At 41.1% G+C, this 25,757-nt stretch overlaps 2 protein-coding genes across 2 annotated transcripts; both read left to right on the top strand.

Annotated features, from left to right (window-relative positions):
* The first annotated feature begins 3,538 nt into the window (after positions 1-3,538).
* Positions 3,539-20,790, top strand: LOC4340315 (callose synthase 5). The gene is made up of 43 exons (XM_015788415.3): positions 3,539-3,618; positions 3,685-4,028; positions 4,634-4,734; positions 5,694-5,815; positions 5,900-5,996; positions 6,095-6,205; positions 6,305-6,433; positions 6,513-6,605; positions 7,016-7,107; positions 7,195-7,327; positions 7,429-7,566; positions 7,645-7,721; positions 7,799-7,886; positions 7,957-8,085; positions 8,175-8,289; positions 8,961-9,295; positions 10,032-10,084; positions 10,160-10,220; positions 10,293-10,374; positions 10,447-10,496; positions 10,646-10,732; positions 11,521-11,643; positions 11,728-11,822; positions 11,905-11,989; positions 12,084-12,244; positions 12,999-13,122; positions 13,256-13,350; positions 13,436-13,559; positions 13,627-13,778; positions 14,827-14,936; positions 15,029-15,154; positions 15,238-15,306; positions 15,394-15,583; positions 15,859-15,970; positions 16,062-16,181; positions 16,269-16,384; positions 16,473-16,556; positions 16,904-17,016; positions 17,092-17,321; positions 17,444-18,241; positions 18,358-18,408; positions 18,528-18,713; positions 20,199-20,790. The coding sequence occupies exons 2-43, from the start codon at positions 3,734-3,736 to the stop codon at positions 20,427-20,429; spliced, it is 5,883 nt and encodes a 1,960-aa protein (XP_015643901.3). The 5' UTR covers positions 3,539-3,618; positions 3,685-3,733; the 3' UTR covers positions 20,430-20,790.
* A 3,294-nt stretch (positions 20,791-24,084) lies between these two features.
* Positions 24,085-25,206, top strand: LOC9269065 (deSI-like protein At4g17486). The gene is made up of 2 exons (XM_015788417.3): positions 24,085-24,436; positions 24,527-25,206. The coding sequence occupies exons 1-2, from the start codon at positions 24,217-24,219 to the stop codon at positions 25,099-25,101; spliced, it is 795 nt and encodes a 264-aa protein (XP_015643903.1). The 5' UTR covers positions 24,085-24,216; the 3' UTR covers positions 25,102-25,206.
* The last annotated feature ends 551 nt before the right edge of the window (positions 25,207-25,757 follow it).

Genomic DNA, 25,757 nt, shown 5'->3' with positions numbered 1-25,757 from the left:
ACCGCCGCCTGTCACCGGTCTGACCGCCGGTATGTCGCTGGTTAGACCGCCGAAACCCGATGAAACACAAATCGAAGAACTCTCAAAGTAGATGACAACTTTATTACTTCTCTCTGTGTTTACAAAGTGCATCAACAGCACTCCTTACAAAAATCTCGACTAAACTCAAAACCCTAACTAAACTAGCAACTCAATTGCTCTCAAAAACGATACCGGGAAGCCTCACGCTCCCCCTCTATTTATACATGAGGTAGGCAGCCTAAAGCCACGAACCAAGCTCATACTAAGAGTCCTAGACACCTTAGGAAACCCTCTAGTACAAGACACAAACTTTACATAATCAATTGTACCAAATTTGGACTCCTTCCAAATTCGACTCCGCATCCCATACGCACACAATACCCCATCGTATGCCATATGGAATCTTCACCAACCACGTGCATCAACTCTAGCCTTAGTATCCCGCATGATATCTGACCACCACGGACATCGTCTTACCACCAAGCCGACTCCCGGTCCATCACCGCAAATACTCTCCCGAGGCATCGAGTCACCTACACATGAAATAAACAAAGAAACCATATTCCGAGACCAAGCTATCCCCAACTTGACTCATTGTTAGCAAACAACAGTATTATATACGTATAGTATCCATCTAGAAGCCATAACCATGAAACAATCACAGATATCCAAAGAAACAACCCGAAACCGAAACTGACACAGCGTCGGCCGGTCAGATCGCGGGCCGGCCGATCTGATCGCTCGATCACCACCGGTCTGACCGACATACACCACCCGGTCGGACCGGTCACATAAAATAACAGTGAATCCGATTATCACCTGAAAATTGATTATCTCCAAAACCACTTCGACGATAATCTCCAAATATCAAAACCAATAATCACAGATGCCAATTGTTCATCACAGAATAAGAATCAAAACACACTTTGATCTTACAGAGGTGCCCAACACGCCTCCCTTTTGAGCTTCGCAGTCTAACTATAAGAACTTTGCGAACTACTCCCTCCGTTACACCTCCGTTACAAAATATAGAAGCATATCATCCGCTACTACGTTCTTACGTAGTATTTCGAATATTTTACGACGGAGGGAGTACAGAGTGCAATTTTATATAAATAAGGTTGTGTTTACGATGATAAAGATGATATGTGTTATGAGAACTTCTATCACAAAAATAATGGAGTAAATTACATCGTTGGTACATGAACTTGTCAAGTGGGTGCAATCTAGTGCACAAACTTGTAAAATACTCGTTTTGGTGCATGAACTTGTCTGGCATGTGCGGAGGAAGACAAAAAGATATTACGTGGCTAATCTTATTATTTAGGGGCTCAATAAGATCTATGTAAACATATATCTAAGAAAGTTTATTATTAGACATACACATCTTCAATAATAATAGAATGGATAAGAGATCGTATAAAAAGATTAAAACAGAGCAATGATATAAGAGTGAGAATATATATGAAATTCATCATTTCCATGATGAAGGATAAAGTAGGACCAAATATATAAATATTGCATGTCTTATGTATACTCGCTACACGTCACATCTAATCAACATCAGCTTCGTAAAATTAACATTGTCAAGCTATTTTGGTCATCGTTCGCACGAAGTAGACAAGTTTGTGTATCGAAACGAACATTTCACAAGTTTATATACTAAGTTGCACCCACCTAGCAAGTTTGATAGCAAGTTTATGTGCTATCAGTGCAATTTACTCAAAATAATGGTAAGACTATTTAAGTGTGTTATCAATATTACATATTTGTGACTATTTTAGTCTGGTGCACTGATGTTCATATGATGTTTTATATGAGATGAAGACCTATGATATAATAGAGTGGACTACAGTAAGTCCTAGGCTAGATTCACCCCATTTTCAAAACCGGCTATAACCGTGTTTTTACCGGGTACAATAAAGGCATGCACACAACAACCCATCAATTTTAAATAAACTTATAATAATTTAAATTTTGGATAAATTTATATGGTTTCTCACGTTTTGCTGTGATATTGTCGCCGAGATGTGGTTGGCTGCAAAAGTTTCAAACATCCCTATATCACCATGGATCATATAGTAAAAATACGTGGTTTAGTTTTGTTTTGACACAATATACTAGACACGATATAAAAGTGAGATATAACTTGAATGTATCAATGTGCTTGTAACTGATATGCACAGGTGCATGAGGGAACCTCAAATTAGCCAACACGTACATTTGCAATTTGCAAAGGACAAAGGACCGCTCAATGTGATAGCCAAATTAACATGATAAACAGAGATAGCAGGTTCACCTTCGCTTCTCTTGAGTTGTCCAGGACAAGATGTTGTCATAATTGCTACTCCCTCCGTATTTTAATGTATAACGCCGTTGACTTTTTAACCAACGGTTGACCATTCGTCTTATTCAATTTTTTTATGCAAATACAAAAATACTTATGTCATGCTTAAAGAACATTTGATGATAAATCAAGTCACAAAAAAATAAATGATAATTACATAAATTTGTTTGAATAAGATGAAAGGTCAAACATTTGTTAAACAGTCAATGGCGTCATACATTAAAATACGGAGGGAGTACTAACTCCCGCGTCCTTTCTAGTTAAAATTGTTTACTGAAATTCTATTGGTACAATGAAAAACATATATACATACACATGTCACATTGGACTTGAGAATTGAAGCCCCAGAAAAGAGTAGCAATGGAGCTCCTAATTATTTTCTTACAAAAGAAATACACACCACAACCACCTCTAATGCCTCCTTGGAACCTAGGAATTTGGTTCTATATGAATATTGAACCAATTTCTATGAAAATCATTACATTTTAATTTAAAATTAATGCATTTAGAAGAGACTTACATTTTTGGGACACTACTCAAATAGATATATTTTATCTCATATACAATTAAAATTATAAGTTGACAAAATAGTTAATATGTTTCAATGGTTGGCCATAATACTCGCTCGCAATTGTCCAAATAAATAAAGCCCTCATGAAATAGAGGATTGATTTAGTAGTACTTCTAGCAAAACTATAAGTTCTATCAACATCATGTGTATCTCTAAATAAGGCATGTCCATGCAAAGCTTGCATGCAACTATTAAATCTAGCCATTTGTTTCTAAGTCAAGCAACCTCCTCAATATCTCAGAGACCACATGAGAAAATGACAAGAAGTTCTCTCCGTCTATTTGTTTTCCTAACACAATATGCATGGTCAATTAGGCAACGTAGCTCTTATATCGTTTTTAGCATGAAAACATGCCAAATTTTCTATACCCATAACTATTTCATGATTTTCTTACATTCATAATCATTATATATCGCCAGTACATTAGGCCCAGCAAGATGAATAATGCCATCTAATTTTCCACGGCTCGATGACTGCCACGTGTCCAGTTCCTCCGAAGCAGCCATCCTCAGCCGTTTGATTCGCGTATAAATAGCCACGGGCACCCGAGCCCACCGCCTATTTCACCACCCGCTTCCCCTCCCACCCTCCCCCATTTGTTCCACCACCAGCTGGACGGCGAGACGAAGCGGAGGCGAGGGCGGAGGCGGAGCACCCCTCGCGGCCTCTCGCTTTAAGGTTCGTGCTCTCTCTCTCTCTCTCCTCCGCCGAATCCCCCAGGCGCTAACGCTGGACCAAATGCAGGAGGAAACCCTAGAGGAAGCGAGTTGGTGGAGGCGGCGGGGGAGGCGCGATGACGGGGCCGCGGGGTGGCGGCGGGGAGGACCCGCCGCGGACGTCGTCGGGCGCGGCGGCGTCGGCCTCGGCGTCATCCGGCGTGCCGAACGAGCCGCTGACCCCGACGTCGATGCTCATGTCGGGGCAGCAGGCCGGGCTGAACCGGCGCGGGTCGAGGAGCGCGGCGATGGCGACGTTCTCCATGGAGGTGTTCGACAACGAGGTGGTGCCGTCCACGTTGAGCAGCATCGCCCCGATCCTCCGCGTCGCCGCCGAGATCGAGCCCGAGCGACCCCGCGTCGCCTACCTCTGTATGTTCGGATGTTCCACGCTGGAACCATTTTTGTGTGCCTGTTTTTTTGGGGGGGATTTTTGGTGATTTTAAGGCCTAGATTGGTGCATTTTGGTGTTTAGGGGAGTTGGAATGAGGCAAGCAGCTCGAAATATTTTTTTCATGGCGTTTGATGGATGTGGCGAAGCCTGTGAAGTAGCGTGTGCCTGGGTGGTTTTGTGCTTGCAATTCTGTCGCAACGATTGCGTTCAGATTCATCCGGCGTGTGTTTCTCCGCGCATATCCTGGCTTTGCGGAGTTAGATTTCGAATTTGACCCCCACTTTTTTTTTTCTGGAATCTATTTTTGGATAAGGTTCGCTCACGAATGCATGACATGTTCATCTCAGAACACCCTTGTTTTGTTTCGTTTGATTTTTTTTTTGTTTCAAGGGTGTTTGTTTGGTTCGAATCATAGGGTAGCTTAACTTGTTCGATCGGTTTGCTTTGGAATTGTATCAACCAGCTCGAGTGGGTGATTCGGATGTCACGCTTATTACTGCTACTTACTGTAAGAATTAGAGGGATTTTCTAGCTTTTTCTGGGTTTATTTTGATCTGTTCCGGACCTTCTGGTCTGAATATAGGTCGGTTTTACGCGTTTGAGAAGGCGCACCGGCTGGATCAGAACTCCGTCGGCCGTGGCGTCCGGCAGTTTAAGACGGCTCTGCTCCAACGGCTGGAGAAGGTGACACACATTTCCCCCTTCATATTTTTCGCATGATTTGGCAGCTTAGCGTACGTTGTGTTTCATCTGTTAGTTCTGTTCAGTATGGTTCAGTTCGCGCATGTTAGCTTGCTATTTTGCCTTTCCCGAACTTTGGCCTGCGTGATTTGGCTAGTGTGAAATTAATGTTATCTTAACTTCTCATCATTTATATAAGAGCTTTGTTTGGTAATAAGTCTAGTTAATGCAAGTAATATAAAAAATAGCTTAACTTAGTTGTCAAAATGATCATATAAAACAAATAGGCAAAACATACACAATTGAAGTCATGCATGGTACGTTTTTACCCAATTTTGCTTGTATACGGCATTATGTATTTGATGTTATATACGAAAAACTAAGCTTATTGGAATTCTAATTCAGTAGAAACTAGGTCAGGTGATAATAATAACAGCTGGTGATCAAATTGGGATGAATTAGCTTAATCTCACTAACACATTGGAGATGAGATGAAACAAGCATGCAAAATGAATTCATTGAACAACCTGCTACACAAAGCACAATTTTCCAGAACCAGAATGACGTGTGATGCTGTTTTTTCTTTTGTTTCAGATGAGATGTTTTATGTTCTAATTAACTTCTGGTAATTGAGCATGACCAAATTTTATTTATTATGCTTGTAATCCTTTTTCAGTAATGCGACGAACCGTTTGGAGTACCCTCTTTTTTTTTTAAAAAAAAAAAATCTGATATATTGTCGATCATGATTTTGAGTCGATACATCAATTTCACATGGTATTATTTTCCATTTGCACTGATCATGTATTCATTATCTTGATTTCCACCCAAATTATTTGAGTTCAGGGCTTGTTTGGTTGGCAGTCATAAGTTGCCACAAAGCTTAGTCGTGCAACAACTTTTAAGTCTAATGTTTGGTCCATTGCTATAAATCTTCACTTGGAATCTTATGCAACCCGCAGGATAACAGTCCCAGTCTCGCGAAACGCGTGAAGAAGACCGATGCCCGCGAAATTGAGAGCTTCTACCAGCAGTACTACGAGAACTACGTCCGTGCCCTCGACAAAGGGGAACAAGCCGACAGGTAATTCCTTAACTGTGCTCCAGGTCTATAATGAATCCACTCCCTTTCTTGACATATCCAGTCCCATGCCAATGTCACCTGCAGGGCTCAACTTGGTAAGGCCTACCAGACAGCCGGAGTTCTCTTCGAGGTTCTCTGCGCTGTCAACAAGAATGAGAAGGTCGAGGAAGTTAATCCGGAGGTTCGTATTCAACATCTACTCAAATTACGGTCGTTCTTTGTCAACGAAAATCTAGGTCTTCTCAAATGCAATGAGCTTCTCTAATTCCCAATGTGCAGATTGTTCGCCTGCACCGGGATGTGCAAGAGAAGAAAGACATCTACACGCCATTCAATATCCTTCCTCTTGATGCCGCCAGTGCATCTCAGTCCATCATGCAGATGGAGGAGGTATGTACAATTCACAATAACGGTATCTGAAAAACAATGGAACCGTGTACTGGTTCAGTGAATGAAACTGGCGTGCTAACTGGTTTGGAACCTTAACAGATCAAAGCAGCAGTTGCAGCGCTGCGGAACACGCGGGGCTTGACCTGGCCTTCCACATTTGAGCCAGAAAGACAGAAGGGGGGTGATCTTGATTTGCTGGATTGGTTGAGAGCTATGTTTGGCTTTCAGGTTTGCTAGTTATTCCACACGAGTCAATTTCAGTCAATTCTATTCCTAAGTTAACACCAGCTTATCTTCTTGTGTGCAGAGGGACAGCGTGAGAAATCAAAGGGAGCATTTAATTCTCCTCCTTGCTAATGTGCACATAAGACTTGAGCCAAAGCCAGAGCCACTTAGCAAGGCATGTTCCTTTGCCACTTTTTACTTTGCTGATTTGACTATATGGATATCAATGTGGATAATGAAGTAAGAAGCCTGGGATCAGTATGTATTCATTGTCTGACTTTATTCATTCTAGTAAACAAAAGCCTCAGCCTTTGATCAAAACAATTTTGTTTCTTTTATAATGATTTAGTATATTCAATCAGCTGGGATTTGGAGTAACCTCTTGCAAAATTTGTGCCGACAATATTGCCTTCTATCACATTCCAAAAGTTATCACTGTAAAATTCAATTGATTGAACTGATTAGGTGCATGTCTTTCAAATGTGCAGCTAAATAATGCTAAATACATCCTTCATTTCCTGTGCCACATTCCTTCTTTTGTTTCCTCTATAATTGACTGGAGCTTTTCTTTCAACCCTGAAACAGCTTGATGATCGTGCTGTTGATGAGGTGATGGCTAAGCTATTCAGCAATTACAGGAAGTGGTGCAACTTTTTGTCACGAAAGCATAGTTTGAGGTACAAAAAATCCCTTACCTTTGTTTTCTAAATAGAACTGTTATTATTCTCTTATTGTACATTGTGTTGATGATTTCACAACTGCAGAAGTCCTCAAGGTGCACAACCACAGGAAATTCAACAACGAAATATTTTGTTTCTAGGTCTTTATCTTCTCATTTGGGGTGAAGCAGCAAACATCCGGTTTATGCCAGAGTGCCTTTGCTACATCTTTCACAATGTAAGTCACACCTTTTTGGGTAAAAAAAAAGTAAGGTACACCTTTTTAACATATTAAGTATCAAAGCTTAATGCTATTAACATTATCATGTATATAATTAGATGGCATATGAGTTGAATGGGCTGCTTGCTGGAAATGTTAGTATTGTGACGGGTGAAAATATCAGGCCATCTTATGGTGGGGATGAAGAAGCTTTCTTGAAGAAAGTAGTCACACCTATCTATCGTGTCATAAAAAAGGTATTTGATCCATCAGAAATCATGCAAAATGGAAAAAAAAAAGGTTTCTTCAATACTAATGATTGTGGCGGTTTGCAGGAATCAGGAAAAAGCAAACACGGAAAAACACCACACTCAGCGTGGTGCAATTACGATGATCTAAACGAGTACTTCTGGTCTGTTTACAATCTTATCTTTTGTACACATTGCCAACATTTTTCATTTTCTATAATTCCTAACCTATTTCATTCAGGACAACTGATTGTTTCTCGTTGGGTTGGCCAATGCGGGATGATGGTGATTTTTTCAAATCTGTGCATGATTCAAGGCCTGTAACAACGGTAGAAATTTTATCCATCTGTCAATATCTCTTGGCATGTTTGATTGGGATTGACAAAACATTATTTATAGGCTGGAAGCTCATCACAAAAGGGTTCTACTAAAAGCACAGGGAAGATGAATTTTGTTGAAACAAGAACATTTTGGCACATCTTCCGTAGTTTTGACAGAATGTGGACCTTCTATCTGTTGGCTCTGCAGGTACTAACTGAAATTTTTATATGATTTTTTCATCTAAGTTATTGTTTCACAGTCTTGAGCAGCAATCTTCTAATGATTAAATTGAACAGGCAATGCTGATTTTTGCTTGGAGCGATTATACACTATCTCAAATTCTTCAGAAGGACCTTTTATATTCTCTATCAAGTATATTTGTCACAGCAGCATTTCTACAGTTCCTCCAAAGTATGGTCCACATCTCAGCTGCTTGCCTTTTTTTATTGCATGAATTTGTCCCCTGAAACAGCTACGCTTTAATACGTCAGGTGACATTGCCTTCTTGGTTTGTGTATGTCACTGGATCTTGCTAATGTTGCCACAGGCATTGGAATATTAGCTTCTTTATTGTGTCTTTGTACTTGTTTTGTTTTGATACATATGGATTTTTAGGCAGAAAATGTGCACTAGTTTTGTTTTGTTCACAATGCTAAGTGAGCATCTGTTGCTGAAACTAGTACCCTTTCCGATGTGCACATTGCATAGAGAGAGCTTCTCTCTCTCTCTCTCTGAAGACACTTGTCGGGTTCAAAACCGGTCCACCTGAATTATATTCTTAAAAAATAATCAAGTACTGGCTAGGCAAAACTGTGAACTTGGCAAAGTATTACCAAGGGGGAGGAGGAGAGTGCTGCTCTTCCAATAGGCAAACCTTGCTTGTTCATCTCCTTCTTCAGTTGACCCTTTTACTAACCAAATTTTATGCCTTCTATACTTTTTTGAAACTTTATCAGTTCTTTTTCATTTCTATTAAGGCAACCTTTCTATTTAGATCAGTCATGTACTATGTTCTTGAGATGGTGTTGAGTTGGCAGCTCCTATTAGAAAATGTAACTGATCTTTTATTTAATTGATGGCAGGCATTTTAGACTTTGTTCTGAACTTCCCTGGTCATCATAAATGCAAGTTCCTTGATGCCATGAGAAACATTCTGAAGATAATAGCTAGTGCTGCGTGGGCTGTGATCCTTCCATTTTTCTACATTAGCACCGCATCTAAAGTCAATTTACCAATTAAAGATCTGGATAAATGGTTTCAATATGTTAAAGGAGTTCCACCTCTATATATCCTAGCTGTGGCAGTGTACCTGATACCTAATATCCTAAGTGCAGCACTCTTCCTGTTACCATGTTTCCGGAGGTGGATAGAAAACTCAGATTGGCGTATTGTTAGGTTGCTTCTGTGGTGGTCTCAGGTATTCACAGCAGACTTCTTTTTCAATTTTCTTTTCTGTTCTGTTAAATGTTCATTTCGAAATTTCTACTATGAGAAAATAGTTTCTTTACCTAATCTATTGTTTGGTACTAGTAGGATGGAACATAATTTTGAGGGATTGGATTTGAACACAGAATCTCATATGTTCTTCCCTGTATATAGTAGCTCTGGAATTCCTCAAGTTGATGAATCCGTAAACTTTCATCTCTAAATACTAAGTATCAACTCTGTATTCTATCTATCCACGAATCTCATGCTGAGGCATACATTATACTTCTCATTTGTTTGAAAAAGCATGATCTTGGCAGTTTCATAGCTCTTCAAAGCTTATGCAGATCGATGATCATATTCTCTAATCTCTAACAAAAGTTCATCAACTGAACATTATATTCTGTGTTTGCAAGAGCTATATAACTGAATAATAAAGATATGTATGTGTCATGAAAGTAAATGGAAGCAAAATTCCAGAGGTGCTACTGGAAATAGGAAAAAAGTTGGGAAGTAACTAAATGTAGTGAAGACAATAGGTGTATTTTGGTATGCCAACTTATAAATATGCCCAAGCAATGTGCCTTTAAGTAAAATAAATGGATGTCTTTCCTGGATATAACAACAATGAACATTTTTTTTTTTGCTCCTGCTTTCTAGTATCTACATTACTCTATGTCATGTGGTTTCTTTTCTATTAGCTACACTAATTGTATAAATAACTGCAGAAACGAATTTATGTTGGCCGTGGGATGCATGAAAGCAGTGTTTCACTTTTTAAGTAAGTTAGTTTTTTTAATTGTTTGCTTTTTTATCCATGAAAAAAAAACTCATTCTCTTGTATTCAACTCAAAAGGTATACACTATTTTGGATCTTGCTGCTATGCTCCAAGTTTGCATTCAGTTATTTTGTCCAGGTAAATTTTACACTTGGATATTTTGGAAAGATGATTTGACAAGATGGCTCTGATGCTCATACTAATTTACAGATAAAACCTCTGATCAAGCCAACAAAGGACATAATGAATGTTCATAATATTCATTATGAGTGGCATGAATTCTTTCCAAATGGTAATCAATGTTTATTTTTGGGGAGTGTTATTATGTATTTTTCCAAACTGATAATAGCTGTTGTCTTTTCAGCATCATATAATGTTGGTGCTGTCATGTCGCTCTGGGCTCCTGTACTCTTGGTATGAGCTTATCCAACTTCCATATTAGCTGACCACAGTGAGCAGTGGGGTCTTATTATTTTTCCGGGGTCATATTATTCATTTCCTTTTCTTTTGAACTCATGTACTAAGTCATAAATGTTCACTTGCAATGCCTTCAATTCTTGTAGGTCTATTTAATGGATACACAGATATGGTATGCCATCTTCTCTACAATATCTGGTGGTGTGTCTGGAGCACTTGGAAGACTTGGAGAAGTAATAATGAATCTTGAACTTTTACCTGTAACTAGTTGTTTTACTTTAGGAAGTCATGAACATTAGTATGTATTAGAGGCCTAGATCACCACATGGATGGGTAAGGGGCATGCTTCTGCATTAAGCACTCACATAAACCAATAGGATCTTAACTCTACAAGTCTTAAGTGCTATAGAAGAAAATAGTATTGCATTCTTTTTTATGAAAAAGACCTACCATAGTCCAAACATTTTATAAATAGAGAATAGCTTTTAGCCTGAAAATGCCAAAAAAGTTCTGTTGGAAGAGTAACAACTAAATGTGGAAGTTGATTAATGATTAGTTTTTATTTCTCAAGGAGAACAGAGTACATTTATTTGAGTATATCTTAGACTTTGAACTTCGCTCTTTTTCATGTTAAGGCGTTAAGCTCATGACTCAAGGGCTCTGTTGCCCTATGTTAGGTGACAACTCTCTTCTATTCAAACTATATTAACGAAATAAGTTTGTTACTGTCCTTGGTTCCTTGAGGAGGTACCCAATAAGTACATGGTATTGTTGGTACCTCCCCTCTCCATAAGATGGGAGGTACTGGGTACCTCATGAGGTAAAAAAAAACATGGTATTTCTTATTAAATAGAAGCATGGTAAAAGAGCCTACCTAAGGACCATAGAAAAGCTCCAACTCCTTTTTAACCTTGCCTATTCTTATTTAATTGTGTTATAATAGTTAATCCGTATATGTAATTGAAGCTGAATGCAGCGCTGACCTAGTTTCTTATTGACTTGCAATTCTTCTATGAATCAGATACGAACATTAGGAATGCTGAGATCACGATTTCATTCTTTGCCTGGGGCCTTCAATACATTTTTGGTGCCGTCAGATAAAAGACGAAACAGGCGCTTTTCACTCTCAAAGCGCTTCGCTGAGGTCCCAAATAATAGTAACAACATTTTTTTTCATGATGGATCTTCTAAACCCTCAAATATTTATACTACAAAATTGATTGCACAGGTTTCTCCCAGCAAGAGAACTGAGGCTGCTAAGTTTGCTCAGTTGTGGAATGAAGTGATATGTAGTTTCCGGGAAGAAGATCTTATAAGTGATAAGTGAGGCCCCTGGCTCATGTTTAGGAGGAAACATGTTATCATTTGCTCATAGCAATGCGTTTAATGAACTTCTGCTATTCAGGGAAATGGACTTACTGGTGGTTCCTTATTCGTCAGACCCCAGTCTTAAACTGATGCAGTGGCCACTCTTCTTGCTTGCTAGCAAGGTTTGGCAGAATAAAATTAAAGCTTCTCTTTTCTCCTCCTTACGTTCTGTGTTCAATTGCATGATCGCAATTTATTTTGTGGGAAACTCTGCAGATACCTATAGCTTTAGACATGGCAGCACAATTTCGACCAAGAGATTCCGATCTTTGGAAACGTATATGCGCAGACGAGTATATGAAATGTGCTGTACTGGAATGCTACGAGTCATTCAAGCTTGTTCTTAATTTACTCGTAATTGGAGAAAATGAGAAAAGGTACATTCCTATATTTTTGCTCTTCCCACCATTCTTGTTTCTACAGTAGAAAAGGCTAATGTGAGTTGAGTAAAGAAAGAAAGCCCCTAGTTCTTTTTCTGAAGTTTCCTTCCTTTTTTTCCCCCATTTTAGTGTCAACATAATCTTGGAAACAACTGCTTCGATACAAAACAGTGAAATTAGAGTATGCCCATTTTTTTTTCTTAAAGATATCATTACCATTATTTATTACTAGGTTTTGGTTTCTATGGAACTTTGGTACTTTGGACATTAACTATTTGCTCTTTGCTTCAAAGCTTTCAATAAAGTTGGGTAACTCCTTTGGTCAGTAAACAGTTTCATTCTTATTCTTACAAAGCCAAAATTCCTTTGGTCAGAAAAATATCAGCTTTATATTGATGTGCATGCGAGCTATCATTATAATACACTGTAAGAATAGAGACTGGCCAATTGCATATGGCTTCACACCATGCTATGTCCAATTAGAGGACCTGGATGTCCAAATTGAACTAAGAAGATGCCCAAGCATCACAGCTATAAATGGAGAGGGATACCGTGACAGCTCATAATTTGTAAATGTGCAATGGCTATTACGTAGGCATTTGTGCATTCATCTTTCATGCTAGCTTTTTTTGTTTAATTTATTTTTGTTTATGCATGTTACCTTAAAAGCATGTATATCTTGGTATTTTGCTTCACCATTCTTTCCCCAGAATATGTTTTGCTTCACTTGTTTGTTCATTGACTGCTACAGGATTATTGGTATTATCATAAAAGAAATTGAAGCTAACATCGCAAAGAACACATTCCTTGCCAATTTTAGAATGAGCGCACTGCCAGTCCTGTGCAAGAAATTTGTGGAGCTTGTATCTGCCCTGGTAATACAATGTTTACTACTTCTACTGAATTGTAATACTGTATGAGAAATGCAGTGTTGTTTTGTTCAGTCCTTAGAACATGTCATTTGTCATGTATTGAAATATTCTAAGATTATTTTACTCACATCCACAGAAAGAAAGGGATGCCTCCAAATTTGACAATGTAGTATTGCTGCTTCAAGACATGTTAGAAGTAATAACAAGAGATATGATGGTCAATGAAATCAGGTGACACTTTTTGTACTCAATAAAACTGACTTTCTTTCTCATGGCAAACTGGTGAGTAATCTCTTATACTACGATTCGTTCACAGAGAGCTAGCTGAGTTTGGTCATGGGAACAAGGATTCTGTACCAAGAAGGCAACTTTTTGCGGGTACTGGTACAAAGCCTGCAATCGTCTTTCCACCCCCAATTTCAGCACAGTGGGATGAGCAGGTCATATCATCAATATCTTGTTTGTCTTTTATAACTAGGAAGGTGCACTAACTTCACTTGTGTCCAGATCAAGCGTCTGTACCTCCTTTTGACCGTGAAAGAATCAGCGATGGACGTGCCTACAAATCTTGAAGCCCGTCGGAGGATAGCATTTTTCACTAATTCTTTATTCATGGACATGCCACGTGCACCTAGAGTACGCAAAATGCTGTCATTCAGGTTAGTCTCATATATCAACCTGCTAATGGTACTGCTGTGTTTCTGCTTTTATTTCCATCTAAAATGAACTCTGCAGTATTTCTGTCACGTTTCACACATAGCACACTGCATAGAGATTGTATGTAGCATTTCTAGAAAATAGAATATTGAAAACACGTGTTAAAACTAAATTAACAGAACACATGGAAAATTTGGCAGCAACTAACTGATGTTTCTTCCACTGTACTCCTACTAAAATATTTAATACTTTAAAAATAATCTTGTAAAGTAAAATTTGGGTCGAGTTTTGGTGTGATCCCACCTCTTACCACTGTAGTTCCGTGAGTATTTGGCCAACTGTCCTCGAACTGAATTCCTAGTGTGTGCTCACCAGGAAGGGGGAAATAGGCATTAATACCATGCAGGAATTTGCCATGAATGTTAGGTTTTTTTAGCTGAAGCCGTTGATGATGCCTGACATGAATCAAAATTGTGTTCATTGTTTATTTAAAGCTGAGTTGATCCTCAGGTTCATTTCTTAAACTTTATGCTATTATTCGATGTATTAATTATACTGTGCCCAACAAATAATGCGAGCAGCTACTGACCTGATGCCATAATTCTGTTAGGCTGCTTTCAATACTTGGAATTTCAACAAGCACTGCTTGCCTTTGTTCTGATTCATGTCAGGCAGTCCAGTTAATTTGATTCACTGTGATCTTACTATGAGTCTATGAGAGTAGCTACTCTTTAATCCGATGAAATGATATTTATAAAGTTCATTGTATTCGTCCTTATTATAGCATGTTTTCTTGATGATAACACTACTGCAAATCATTCTAATTTGTGAAATATGAAATGTACAAAACGAAGTGGTTGACCATCCTGATGCAGACCTTGTAAGCCCTGTACAACACCACCAGGCACATCAACAATGTCGAATCTAGAAAAAGACACTGAATTTGCCACAAATATAAGCCTTCTATGCTTAAATTTAGCAATGTGTTTTTACAATTTTCAACAATGATTGTGCATTAGATAATTGCATATCACCTACTGTCCTTTGCAGCGTTATGACTCCATACTACAGTGAGGAAACTGTATATTCAAGGAATGACCTCGATCTGGAAAATGAAGATGGTGTCTCAATTATATTCTACCTGCAAAAGATTTTTCCAGGTCTCCACTCATGTTTTATTTTTCTTTGCACTTCTAAATATGGATACAGTCACCAGGATTCTGTCCTTTACTCTTCGCTATTCTTGTTATAGATGAATGGAATAATTTTTTGGAAAGAATTGGTTGCCAAAGAGAGAGTGAAGTTTGGGGAAATGAAGAAAATGTCCTACAACTTCGTCATTGGGCTTCTCTTAGAGGGCAGACACTCTGTAGAACAGGTGAATCAAACTGGCTGTTTTATCTTACAAAATAAGGATGATTTTGTTGATTCCTTGTTAAATGCTTTTCTTGCTGTGAATAGTTAGAGGCATGATGTACTACAAGAGAGCCTTGAAGCTTCAAGCTTTTCTTGACATGGCTTCTGAGTCTGGTGAGCTTCTTCTCTCCAAGCTGAGCATTCCCTTTCTTTTTGTGCCTTCATAAATATTTTTGATCTTATGCCCTGTCTTGCATGTAGAGATATTGGAAGGATATAAAGCAGTTGCAGATCCAGCAGAGGAGGAGAAGAAAAGCCAAAGATCTTTGTCCTCTCAACTCGAGGCTGTAGCAGACATGAAATTTACATATGTTGCTACTTGCCAGATATACGGAAATCTGAAACAAGCTGGTGATCGGCGTGCAACAGATATCTTGAACTTGATGGTGAAGTAAGTCATTTTGATGATCTATTCTAAACTAATAAGATATAGTAACATTTTGCCATACTACAAGATACACCATATCTATCCCCTGGAGCAAAAATGTTTTCTTCTTGGATTTTTGGAGATTATATCCCTTGGTTTACATTTATTTTGGTTGATGGCATTTAACTGACAAATACATGATTTCTAGGAAAATATTATGCACTCTGCTTGTTCTATTAAGAATAAATATTATTTTCTTTTATGAGCAAAGTAATTTCAATCTGAACTTGAAACTGTAGTTATCCTGGTTTGCGCGTGGCATACATTGACGAAGTTGAAGAGAGAGACGGTGAAAAGGTGCAGAAGGTCTTCTATTCAGTTTTGGTAAAAGCTCTTGACAATCATGATCAGGTAATCATTTCCACAAAGTTGAATTACCTTGATGGCATTTTGATATGATGTACATCTCGATAGAGCTTATTTACTTTTGTATCCTGTGAAGGAAATATACCGTATAAAATTGCCAGGACCAGCAAAATTAGGTGAAGGGAAACCTGAAAACCAAAATCATGCGATCATTTTTACCCGGGGTGAAGCCCTCCAAACTATTGATATGAACCAGGTGAATTGAACGGTTGTTCTAAAAAACTGAAGAGCTATGCTGCCACTCAAGATATATCTAATCTGTTGCATTCTTAATTATTTTTAGGACAATTATTTGGAGGAAGCTTTAAAAATGCGGAATTTACTGGAGGAGTTTCACGAGAACCATGGTGTGCGCCAGCCAACAATTCTTGGTGTGCGTGAGCACATTTTCACTGGAAGGTCTGGTTGGATGCTTTGCAGTTGTTACTGAATTTACTTCTAAAAAAATACATATCAGTGCCTAACATCTAATATTCTTGCATTGTAGTGTGTCCTCTCTCGCGTGGTTTATGTCAAACCAGGAAACAAGCTTTGTGACAATTGGACAGAGAGTACTAGCTAATCCATTGAAGTAAGTCAGCATCGGTTTATTATGTCCTGATGAGATGAAGCGGAATCCATTAATATTATGTGGAACAATGGGATTGCGGCATGTTGGAATTAGCATCTGTAGCAACTGACTCAAAGTCAAATAAGTTATAGATGATTTTTTTGGTATTATTTCAACCGTTGAAATGCATATGGATATGTGTCTGAGATTAAGTAAATAAGTTGTCAAAGATTAAATCAACCAAGTGCTATTTGTCATCTTGGCCATTAAGAAAAACATGAAGACGGTTTATAGCGTGACACAAAAGCAAAGGGAATCAAGTCTTATAGTCTTGATGTTGCATATTTGACACTTTATTTTCTGTTCAGGGTACGTTTTCACTACGGGCATCCTGATGTATTTGATAGAATTTTTCACATTACACGAGGTGGCATTAGCAAGGCTTCCTGTGGTATAAATTTAAGTGAAGACATTTTTGCTGGTATGTGATTCTCCATGTATTTCTGACTTCCCCATTTGTGCTGTCGGATACCATAGGCTTACACTTCTGTTCCAGGTTTCAACTCAACACTGAGACGTGGAAATGTCACCCACCATGAATACATTCAAGTTGGCAAAGGACGAGATGTTGGTCTTAATCAAATTTCTCTCTTTGAAGCTAAAGTGGCATGTGGTAATGGAGAGCAAACACTCAGCAGAGACATCTATCGCTTGGGTCACCGCTTTGACTTTTTCCGGATGCTGTCGTGCTACTTTACCACTGTTGGATTTTATATCAGTTCAATGGTAAGTTGGTAACTTACATTGACCTAGTAGAGTGAACACAGGACACCTTCATGCATTACATTCGTTATGATCTGCTACCATCCTTTTTATTCTCGTAAGGTTATTGTCTTAATTTTGTGCAGATGGTTGTCATAATTGTCTATGTCTTCTTGTATGGAAGACTTTACCTAGCATTAAGTGGACTCGAGTTAGCAATTATGAAGCAAGCACGAATGAGAGGTAACACTGCTCTTCAGGCGGCTATGGGGTCTCAATCTATTGTGCAGCTAGGTCTTTTGATGGCCTTACCCATGTTTATGGAGATTGGACTAGAAAGGGGTTTTAGAAGTGCCCTAGGGGATTTCATCATTATGCAGCTTCAGCTCTGCTCTGTTTTCTTCACTTTCTCCCTTGGCACAAAATCACATTACTTTGGCCGCACAATTCTGCATGGTGGTGCCAAATATAAAGCGACCGGCAGAGGCTTTGTAGTTCGCCATGTAAAATTCCCTGAAAACTATAGAATGTACTCCAGAAGCCATTTTGTCAAAGGACTTGAGCTCATGTTATTGCTAGTGGTTTATCAGATGTATGGTGATGTGGCTACAGATTCGACTGCATATATACTTCTGACATCATCAATGTGGTTCCTGGTAATCACTTGGCTGTTTGCACCATTCCTCTTCAACCCATCAGGGTTTGAGTGGCAAAAAATAGTTGATGACTGGGATGACTGGAGCAAGTGGATTAGCAGCCGTGGTGGTATTGGTGTGCCTGCTAATAAAGCTTGGGAGTCCTGGTGGGAAGAGGAGCAGGAACATTTGCAGTCTACAGGTTTTTTCGGCCGCTTATCTGAAATCATCTTGTCTCTCCGGTTCTTCATCTTCCAATATGGTATCATGTATCATCTGAATATCTCAGCTGGAAACAAAAGCATCTCTGTGAGTCCTCTGTTTTATTTCTTCAAGATATTTTACATACCTTTTGTCGTTTAGTAGCATGCTTACAAATACAAATCTATGACTTCCCTCTCAAAAATCTGATTTTGTGATTTCAGGTTTATGGTCTGTCGTGGCTGGTAATCGTTGCTGTGGTGATGGTCCTGAAGGTATCTCATTTTCTTTCTAGTGATCAAAACAAGAATGGAAAAATACATGACAGTTGATATTTCACACATAGTTAAACTTTCTTTCCCCTTTATGTTTCTGACCAGTAACTTTTCTGCAGGTGGTATCCATGGGAAGAAAGAAATTCAGTGCAGACTTCCAGCTGATGTTCCGGCTTCTTAAGCTGTTCTTGTTCATTGGATCCATTGGAACTCTGGCCATTCTTTTCACCCTTTTGCATCTAACAGTCGGTGACATATTCGCCAGCTTCCTTGCCTTTGCACCGACAGGATGGGCCATTCTTCAGGTACTTCCTCAACCATCAACATTGCACTTTTAAATAGTGTCGTCGAGTACCCCCACTGCCACCTGCTAGGTCCAGTACCAATCCATATAATTTCAGAAATGAATACAAGGCATTAACCATAGCTGTCCACTCCCCTTGTCCACTTGGGATGCTACAGTTATTATTATTATTATTATTATTATTATTATTATTATTATTATTATTATTATTATTATTATTATTATTATTATTATTGATGAAATAGAGAAGCAGTGCTCCCCCCTTTCAATTTCTAGAAACACGACGGGCTACGGAGTTCAGAAAACAACCAGAAAACAGAAATTCGAACATCCAGCAAAAGCTCACAAACAATGCCATCCCATCACCTGTGGAACCTTCACCCAAACTACCAGCTAAACTAACAGAGCTACAGAAATCCAAAGTTTTTCATCCATCCATGCCTCCTGCAAATACAGCCTCAGCAGAAACTTTGTCTCCAAAACATGTACCAGGACATCAACAGATTGAACAAAAGAGGATCAGCTTCCTATCTTCCATTTCATCACTCATTCCTTTTCTTCTGTTTCTTAGAGCTTCCCTCGCCAGGTTCTTCTATTCCAGTCTGCCAGCTCCTATCCTCCAGCCATGCTTTGAGTTGTAGATGTCATTTGCTACCTGCTTTAGCAGATGGAGACCCCATTATAGATTTCTTGTATTTGCCACCGACCTCTGCAAAATTGCCCACGAGGAGATCCGAGAGCTGATATAATGAATTAGCTCAATTGGGTGTGATAATGATTCATTCTTGAAACAGGCTTTGTTCCTAGTCTTCAAAATTGCCCACAATACAGCTGCACTTCTGATCGCTATCCTTCTCTGTAAGTTTCTGTCATATTTATTTAGCCAAGCACCCAGTAAATGATGTGTTTTACATCCTTCAGGATGTAGAGGCCAGGTTTTATTTAATCCATTATCTAAAAAAAAGTAAATGATGTGTGTCATGGATAACCCCCAGATCAGAAGTGCTAGCTGTATCATATTCCAGGGCAGGTCAGGAGTAAATTTTTTCTTCCCCTTCCACCCTCTTTTCAGCAAGTTATATTTGGTTAAAAGGCTATTCTTCAGAATCAGCCATATAAATATTCTAATTTTCAAAGGCACCTTGAATTCCCAGAGATTTTTGTATGGGAAGTTCAAATGTTATAGTAGTATTGCAAAGCTCTATGAAAGAATCTTGCCGGGACCGCCAAAGTTCTATGAAAGGATCTAAAAGAGAAGCCCTATTTACTCTCAATTTTCCACACTAACACGTCTTTCTCATTATTCAGAGTACTTGTCTGGCATTGGCAGTCATTCTGCAACTTGTGTCATGATCTAACTGTAACATGTCTTAGGCGAATATGTATCTATCACCTGGCGGCTTAAACTTATCCAGTACATATCGCCTAACTGTTTGTGTCATCGTGAGAAAAACAATTCACCGACTTCCAATCTGTTTTGTCACAGATATCTCAAGCCAGCAAGCCGGTGGTGAAGGCCTTCGGGCTATGGGGATCCGTCAAGGCCCTCTCGAGGGGATACGAGTACCTGATGGGGATCCTCATCTTCGTCCCCGTCGCCGTGCTGGCGTGGTTCCCCTTCGTCTCCGAGTTCCAGACGAGGCTGCTCTTCAACCAGGCCTTCAGCCGAGGCCTCCAGATCTCCCGCATCTTGGCAGGCGGGAAGAAGCAGAGCTGAGCCCGCACAAAGTCCACCAAGTGACCGTACATAAGCATGCACAGGTTTAGGCGAACAGCATCACAAGAGGTTAGGTCCAGGATTGATCGTTGTACAGTGGAGAAGTTTGTTCAGGAGGCGTCGTACAGCTGCTGACTTGCTGACCCTTCAGAAGTTCCGTTACTTTTGTACACACAGGGCGATGATTTTTTTTTCTTTTTAGGCATTTTCGAGTTATTACATCTCCATACCATATTATTCTTACGTCTGTTACATAGGCTGTTGCTGAGTATTGTATAGATAGATGTTGTATGCCCACAAACAGGTGCATCAAAGCATTTTCGTTGATTTAAATGCAAAAGATGAGATTGTTTATTCTCTACGTCAAAAGAATATACACCATGTCACCTGAGACAATGCTGTTACTTATATCCATATTTTGAAATAGAACATGTCTCCCTTTTCTCAGCTACTAATTATTATTGTTATCCACGCCTTTGGTATCCAAGAGTACTCCACCAGACGAAAGTGTGGGCATTGTATGATACTCCACTCTTTTTTTTTTGAGAACTATGATAGTCTACTCACGGTGATAGTATTACATTACTAGTCTACACCATAGATGATATATTTAAATGGAGATCAAGATCACTCACCTCACCGAAATCCGAATTCCCAAACAGGGGATGAGTCATCCATTCCAGGGGAAGCAAACATCAATTGCTAATTTGCAATCAATACAGAACCGGTAACTAACTAATGCACCTTTCAGCTTGTCCAGGACATCTCCAAGGCTTTTGACTTGGTCAGATGGGACTACCTACTTGCGCTCCTCCAAAATAGAGGTTGCCCGTAAAAATGACGCGAATGGATAACCGGATTGCTGTCCACTTCCACCTCAAAGATCACCCTGAACGGAATCCGGGTCGAAACAATCAGACACGGGAAGGGTTTGCGACAGGGTGACCCCCTATCCCCCCTCCTCTTCATCTTAGCTATAGACCCCCTCCAGCGCCTTTTAGACAAGGTTACCGACATATGAGTTCTAAGTAAGCTGCGGGGCAGAGTTGTGCGCTTCTGCACATTTATGAATGCTGATGATGCGGCCGTCTTCATTAATCCGATCAAAGAGGATGTGAGCGCCTTCGCCGATCTGCTAAGTCGTTTTGGAAAGGTATCAAGATTATGCACGAACCTACAAAAATTGCAAGTGGCGCCGATCATATGTGATAACATAACCTGGACCTCGATGACATTCTACATGGCACGCCTACAACTAGGGCAAGCTTCCCGATGAAGTATCTGGGGTTGCCTCTGTCCACTGGTCGTCTGCGCAAAGTAGGCCTTCAACCTCTCTACGACAAATCGATGAGTCGAGTAGCTAGCTGGCAAGGAAGACACATTGGCCTGGAGGGGCGATAAACCCTGGTTAAATCGGTGTTCACTTCACAACCTGTTTTTCTTCTAACGGGACTGAAAGCATCAAAAGAGTCCCTAGAGGTCATCGACAAGCAAAGGAGGAAATTCCTATGGGCATGCGGTGAAGCTCTGACGGGGGGCAAGTGCGGGCAAGTGCAAAATAAATTGGACACGGACCTGCCTCCCTACAGCCTCAGGAGGACTGGGCATCCTGAACTTGGAGAAATTTGCAAGGGCTTTACGTCTGCGATGGCTTTGGAATGAGTGGAGATCACCGGAAAAAACATGGGTGGGATCGGGAACGCCCTGTGACGACACGGATAGGTTACTCTTTGCAGCAGCAACAACCATAACAATAGGGGATGGAGCGAAAGCAAGCTTTTGGGATTCGGCTTGGCTGGAATGGAGAATACTAAAGGATGTAGCTCCCCTGATCTATGCGGCCTCCAAGAAAAAGAATAGCACGCTACAACAGGCCTCAGCTACAGACCAATGGCTGCTCGACCTGGACCTGCCCGCAGCCTCAGGCTGGACAACGGAGCTGGTCAGTTAGCTAATCAATGTCTAGAGTGCGGTGCACAATGTGCAATTCACAGAGAACGAAGAGGACAAGATAATGTGGAAGCTCACTAGCCACGGTGAATTTACTGTGACATCGGCCTACAAGGCGCAGCTCCTAGGTACTACAGCCACCAACTTCAACATCCTAATATGGAAGCCGTGGGCACCACACAAGTGCAAGACCTTTGCCTGGTTGATCATCCATAATAGAGTTTGGACCTCTGACAAACTGGCAACCAGGGGTTGGCAGAACAGCTCTTTCTGTCCCTTATGCAGACACACCCAAGAAACAGCTCTCCACCTTCTCGCAGAATGAAGATACACCAGGAAAATCTGGGCGGCGTTATCTGAATGGACTGGGTGTGGTCAACTGAATCCTGGCCAATGGCAACCAGCTTCATCGGTGTTAGAGTGGTGGGAGGCCACCGCTAACTTGAACGAAGCCCCAAAGAAAGCACTCCGCACGCTAACACTCCTGGTCAACTGGGAAATATGGAAAAAGAGAAACTGCAGAATTTTCCAATACAAAGAGCTATCTACCGGAAGTCTGTTGGCTAAAATTAAGGAGGAGGCCAAAACATAGTCTTGGGCGGGGGCGAGGCATCTTGGTAGCTGGCTTGAATTTTAATTTTAGCTTATTTGGACCGAAGGTCTTGAGCCTTGATTTTCTTACTTGTAAAGTTTACTCCTCTATTCAATAAAATTGGCAGCTTGCCGATTTGTTCTTTTTTTTAGCTTGTCCAGGTATCATGGCTAATGATCGCCTAATGGCTCACTGTGAATTAACTACACACGTGATGACTTGGCAAGTGGCTAGATTGCTCTCAGGTCAGCCGCTGTGCGTGAACTGAAGTGTTTTTGGTTTAGTAAGCAAGGGGGCGACCGGATGCTGTTCTGCCCAATAATGATGTTTGTTTGGGATTTGCTTTAGTTGTTGATCCATCTGTGGCTTTAATCCAACAACCATGTTATTGTTCCTTGTAGTGAACTCGTTTTGTTCTTAACAAATTTCCCATGTAATTCTTCATCTACTAAACTTCCTTCCATCTTAACTTTCCAGCATGTTAGGACTCCTTTGAAAAGCATCATTGAAAAAAATAGAGAAATAAGAAAAACGTAGATAATGTAAGTGTAGAACAGATTATTACCAAACATAAAAAAAAAGAAGGAATGATTGTTTAAGTAGATCATAGAAAAGACATATGAATCGGATGAGAGAGACTCAGGAGGTCTCTTTTATAAAAGGTTGGAGCTATTATTAACTTTCCTTCAAATCTCTTTAGAGAAAATTATGATAGATAGGAATCAATCTTTTGTTTTAAAGTTCTTAAAATTTTTTCTTCTGTAAAATTTTCTACCAATCAAAACGCCTTATACAAAAATTTCCTCCTTCCAACAAGCCAACGATATACTAGTATAAATGAAGCGACCCGCACATCTGGAAAACATTTTCCACATACACTAGCTTCATATATACGGAAAGTTCAGATTCACGTGTCCCGAACTGGACCTAGGATTTTTTTAGGTTGCGGCGCGGAATTATTACACGTTCCAAAAATCCAAATAAAGCGCGCACAAAATTAAAAATAAAAATGTGGAGACAGCCAGAGCCGCTCGTCTCGTCTCGTCTCGTCCGGCCAGCCAGCCAAGCCAGGCTGCGCCGCGAGACAAATCCAGCAGTAGCGTAGCGCTTACTGGAAAAAAACACACACACACACACACGGGCATCGCGAGGACGCCGCGCGGCGCGGGTGCGGGGCGCGACAACGACGCGCGCGACGTGCGTGCGTGCGCCCGCCCGCTCGCCCACCCACGGCGCGCCGCGCGAATGGCGCCCTTCTCCTCCTCCTCCTCGCCCTCGCCGGCGCTGGCACCGGCCTCCTCCTCCTCCACCGCCTCCACGCCCCGGGCCCCAAGGCAGCAGCTGCCTCGCGGCGCGTCGTCGTCGTCGTCGTCGTCCCCGGTGTACCTCAACGTGTACGACGTCACCCCCGCCAACGGCTACGCGCGCTGGCTCGGCCTCGGCGTCTACCACTCCGGCGTCCAAGGCATGTACGCTCTGCTTTCCTCGCCTTCGATCCTGGTTCGCCACCGACGGCGCTGACACGCCGGTGTGCTATGTCTGTGGTGTGCTGCAGTTCATGGGGTGGAGTACGCGTACGGGGCGCACGACGGGGCGGGGAGCGGGATCTTCGAGGTGGCGCCGAGGAGGTGCCCGGGGTACGCCTTCCGGGAGGCGATCCTGGTGGGGACGACGGAGCTGACGCGCGCCGAGGTGCGCGCGGTCATGGCGGACCTCGCCGCGGACTTCCCCGGCGACGCCTACAACCTCGTCTCCCGCAACTGCAACCACTTCTGCGACGCCGCGTGCCGCCGCCTCGTCCGCGCCCGCATCCCGCGCTGGGTCAACCGCCTCGCCAAGATCGGGGTCGTCTTCACCTGCGTCATCCCGGGCAACGGCGCCGCGGTGCGGCGCAAGGGGGACCCCCCGGCCACCGCCACCGCCCCCGGCGGGAAGGCCAGCATCCGCAGCCGCTCCGCTCGCCAGGGCGCGGACGCCGCCGCGCCGCCGCGGCCCAAGACGTTCTTCCGCTCCCTCTCCGTCGGCGGCGGCGGCGGCGGCGGCGGCGGCAAGAACGTGACGCCGCGGCCGCTCTCGACCTCGCCGTCGCCGACACCGCCCGCTCCCCCGGCGTTTACCACCGCCACGTAACCGCGCCATTCCTTTACTTTTTACAGTTTCATCTCATCTTTTTGTACTCGGTAAAAAAAACCTTTGTGCATAAACTTAAGATTAAAATTAATCCGAGATTTGCTAGTGCCAGTGCCCTCTGGTTGGTTAATTAGGCTCTTATTAATAATTAGCTCGAGCGTTCATCTAATCTCAGTCAGTTTGCCGGATTAGTGAAGTGAATTTTGGCTTTTACTACGAGCACAATTTTACGTCGAAATCAACGACGTGCATTGTTAGGGCGAGTGATGCAATAGGAATATATTCCTCTTCTTTTCTTTGGATTTAACCACCGGCCTACGATGCAGACACCGAAAGTTGCGAATGCTGATGCTGAGAAAGAATATATGAGTTACCAACAAAAAGAAAAGGAGAGAAAGAATATGTGCTTTGCTAATTCATTCATGGGTATATCTATCTTATCATCTCTAGGGTTTAAACTTCAAAGTAACTTTTTTTATAGAAAAGAACGGTGTGAAATCCGTATATTTCTTAAAACTCTATTTGTCTGATGTCTTCTTATTTTTCTAATTGTGTACTCTCTCTATTCTATTTTAAGTGTAGTTGTGATTTTTCGTATCCAACATTCGACCGTTCGTCTTATTTAAAAAAATTATATTTTTTAAAAAAAAGCCAAT

The sequence above is a fragment of the Oryza sativa genome, chromosome 6 (genome assembly GCF_034140825.1).
Source record: "Oryza sativa Japonica Group chromosome 6, ASM3414082v1".
NCBI lineage: Eukaryota > Viridiplantae > Streptophyta > Magnoliopsida > Poales > Poaceae > Oryza > Oryza sativa.
Note: the sequence above shows the minus strand (reverse complement) of the source record. Positions and strands in the feature narration are given on the sequence as shown.

What these genes read in the sequence shown, in the direction of transcription:
- LOC4340315 (XM_015788415.3), top strand. Translation starts at nt 3,734, where the DNA reads ATGACGGGGCCGCGGGGTGGCGGCGGGGAGGACCCGCCGCGGACGTCG. An exon ending in TCTATCGTGTCATAAAAAAG is followed by an intron (nt 7,567 to 7,644) that starts GTATTTGATCCA and finishes GGCGGTTTGCAG; the next exon opens with GAATCAGGAAAAAGCAAACA. An exon ending in ATGATGGTCAATGAAATCAG is followed by an intron (nt 13,351 to 13,435) that starts GTGACACTTTTT and finishes ATTCGTTCACAG; the next exon opens with AGAGCTAGCTGAGTTTGGTC.
- LOC9269065 (XM_015788417.3), top strand. Translation starts at nt 24,217, where the DNA reads ATGGCGCCCTTCTCCTCCTCCTCCTCGCCCTCGCCGGCGCTGGCACCG. An exon ending in CTACCACTCCGGCGTCCAAG is followed by an intron (nt 24,437 to 24,526) that starts GCATGTACGCTC and finishes GGTGTGCTGCAG; the next exon opens with TTCATGGGGTGGAGTACGCG.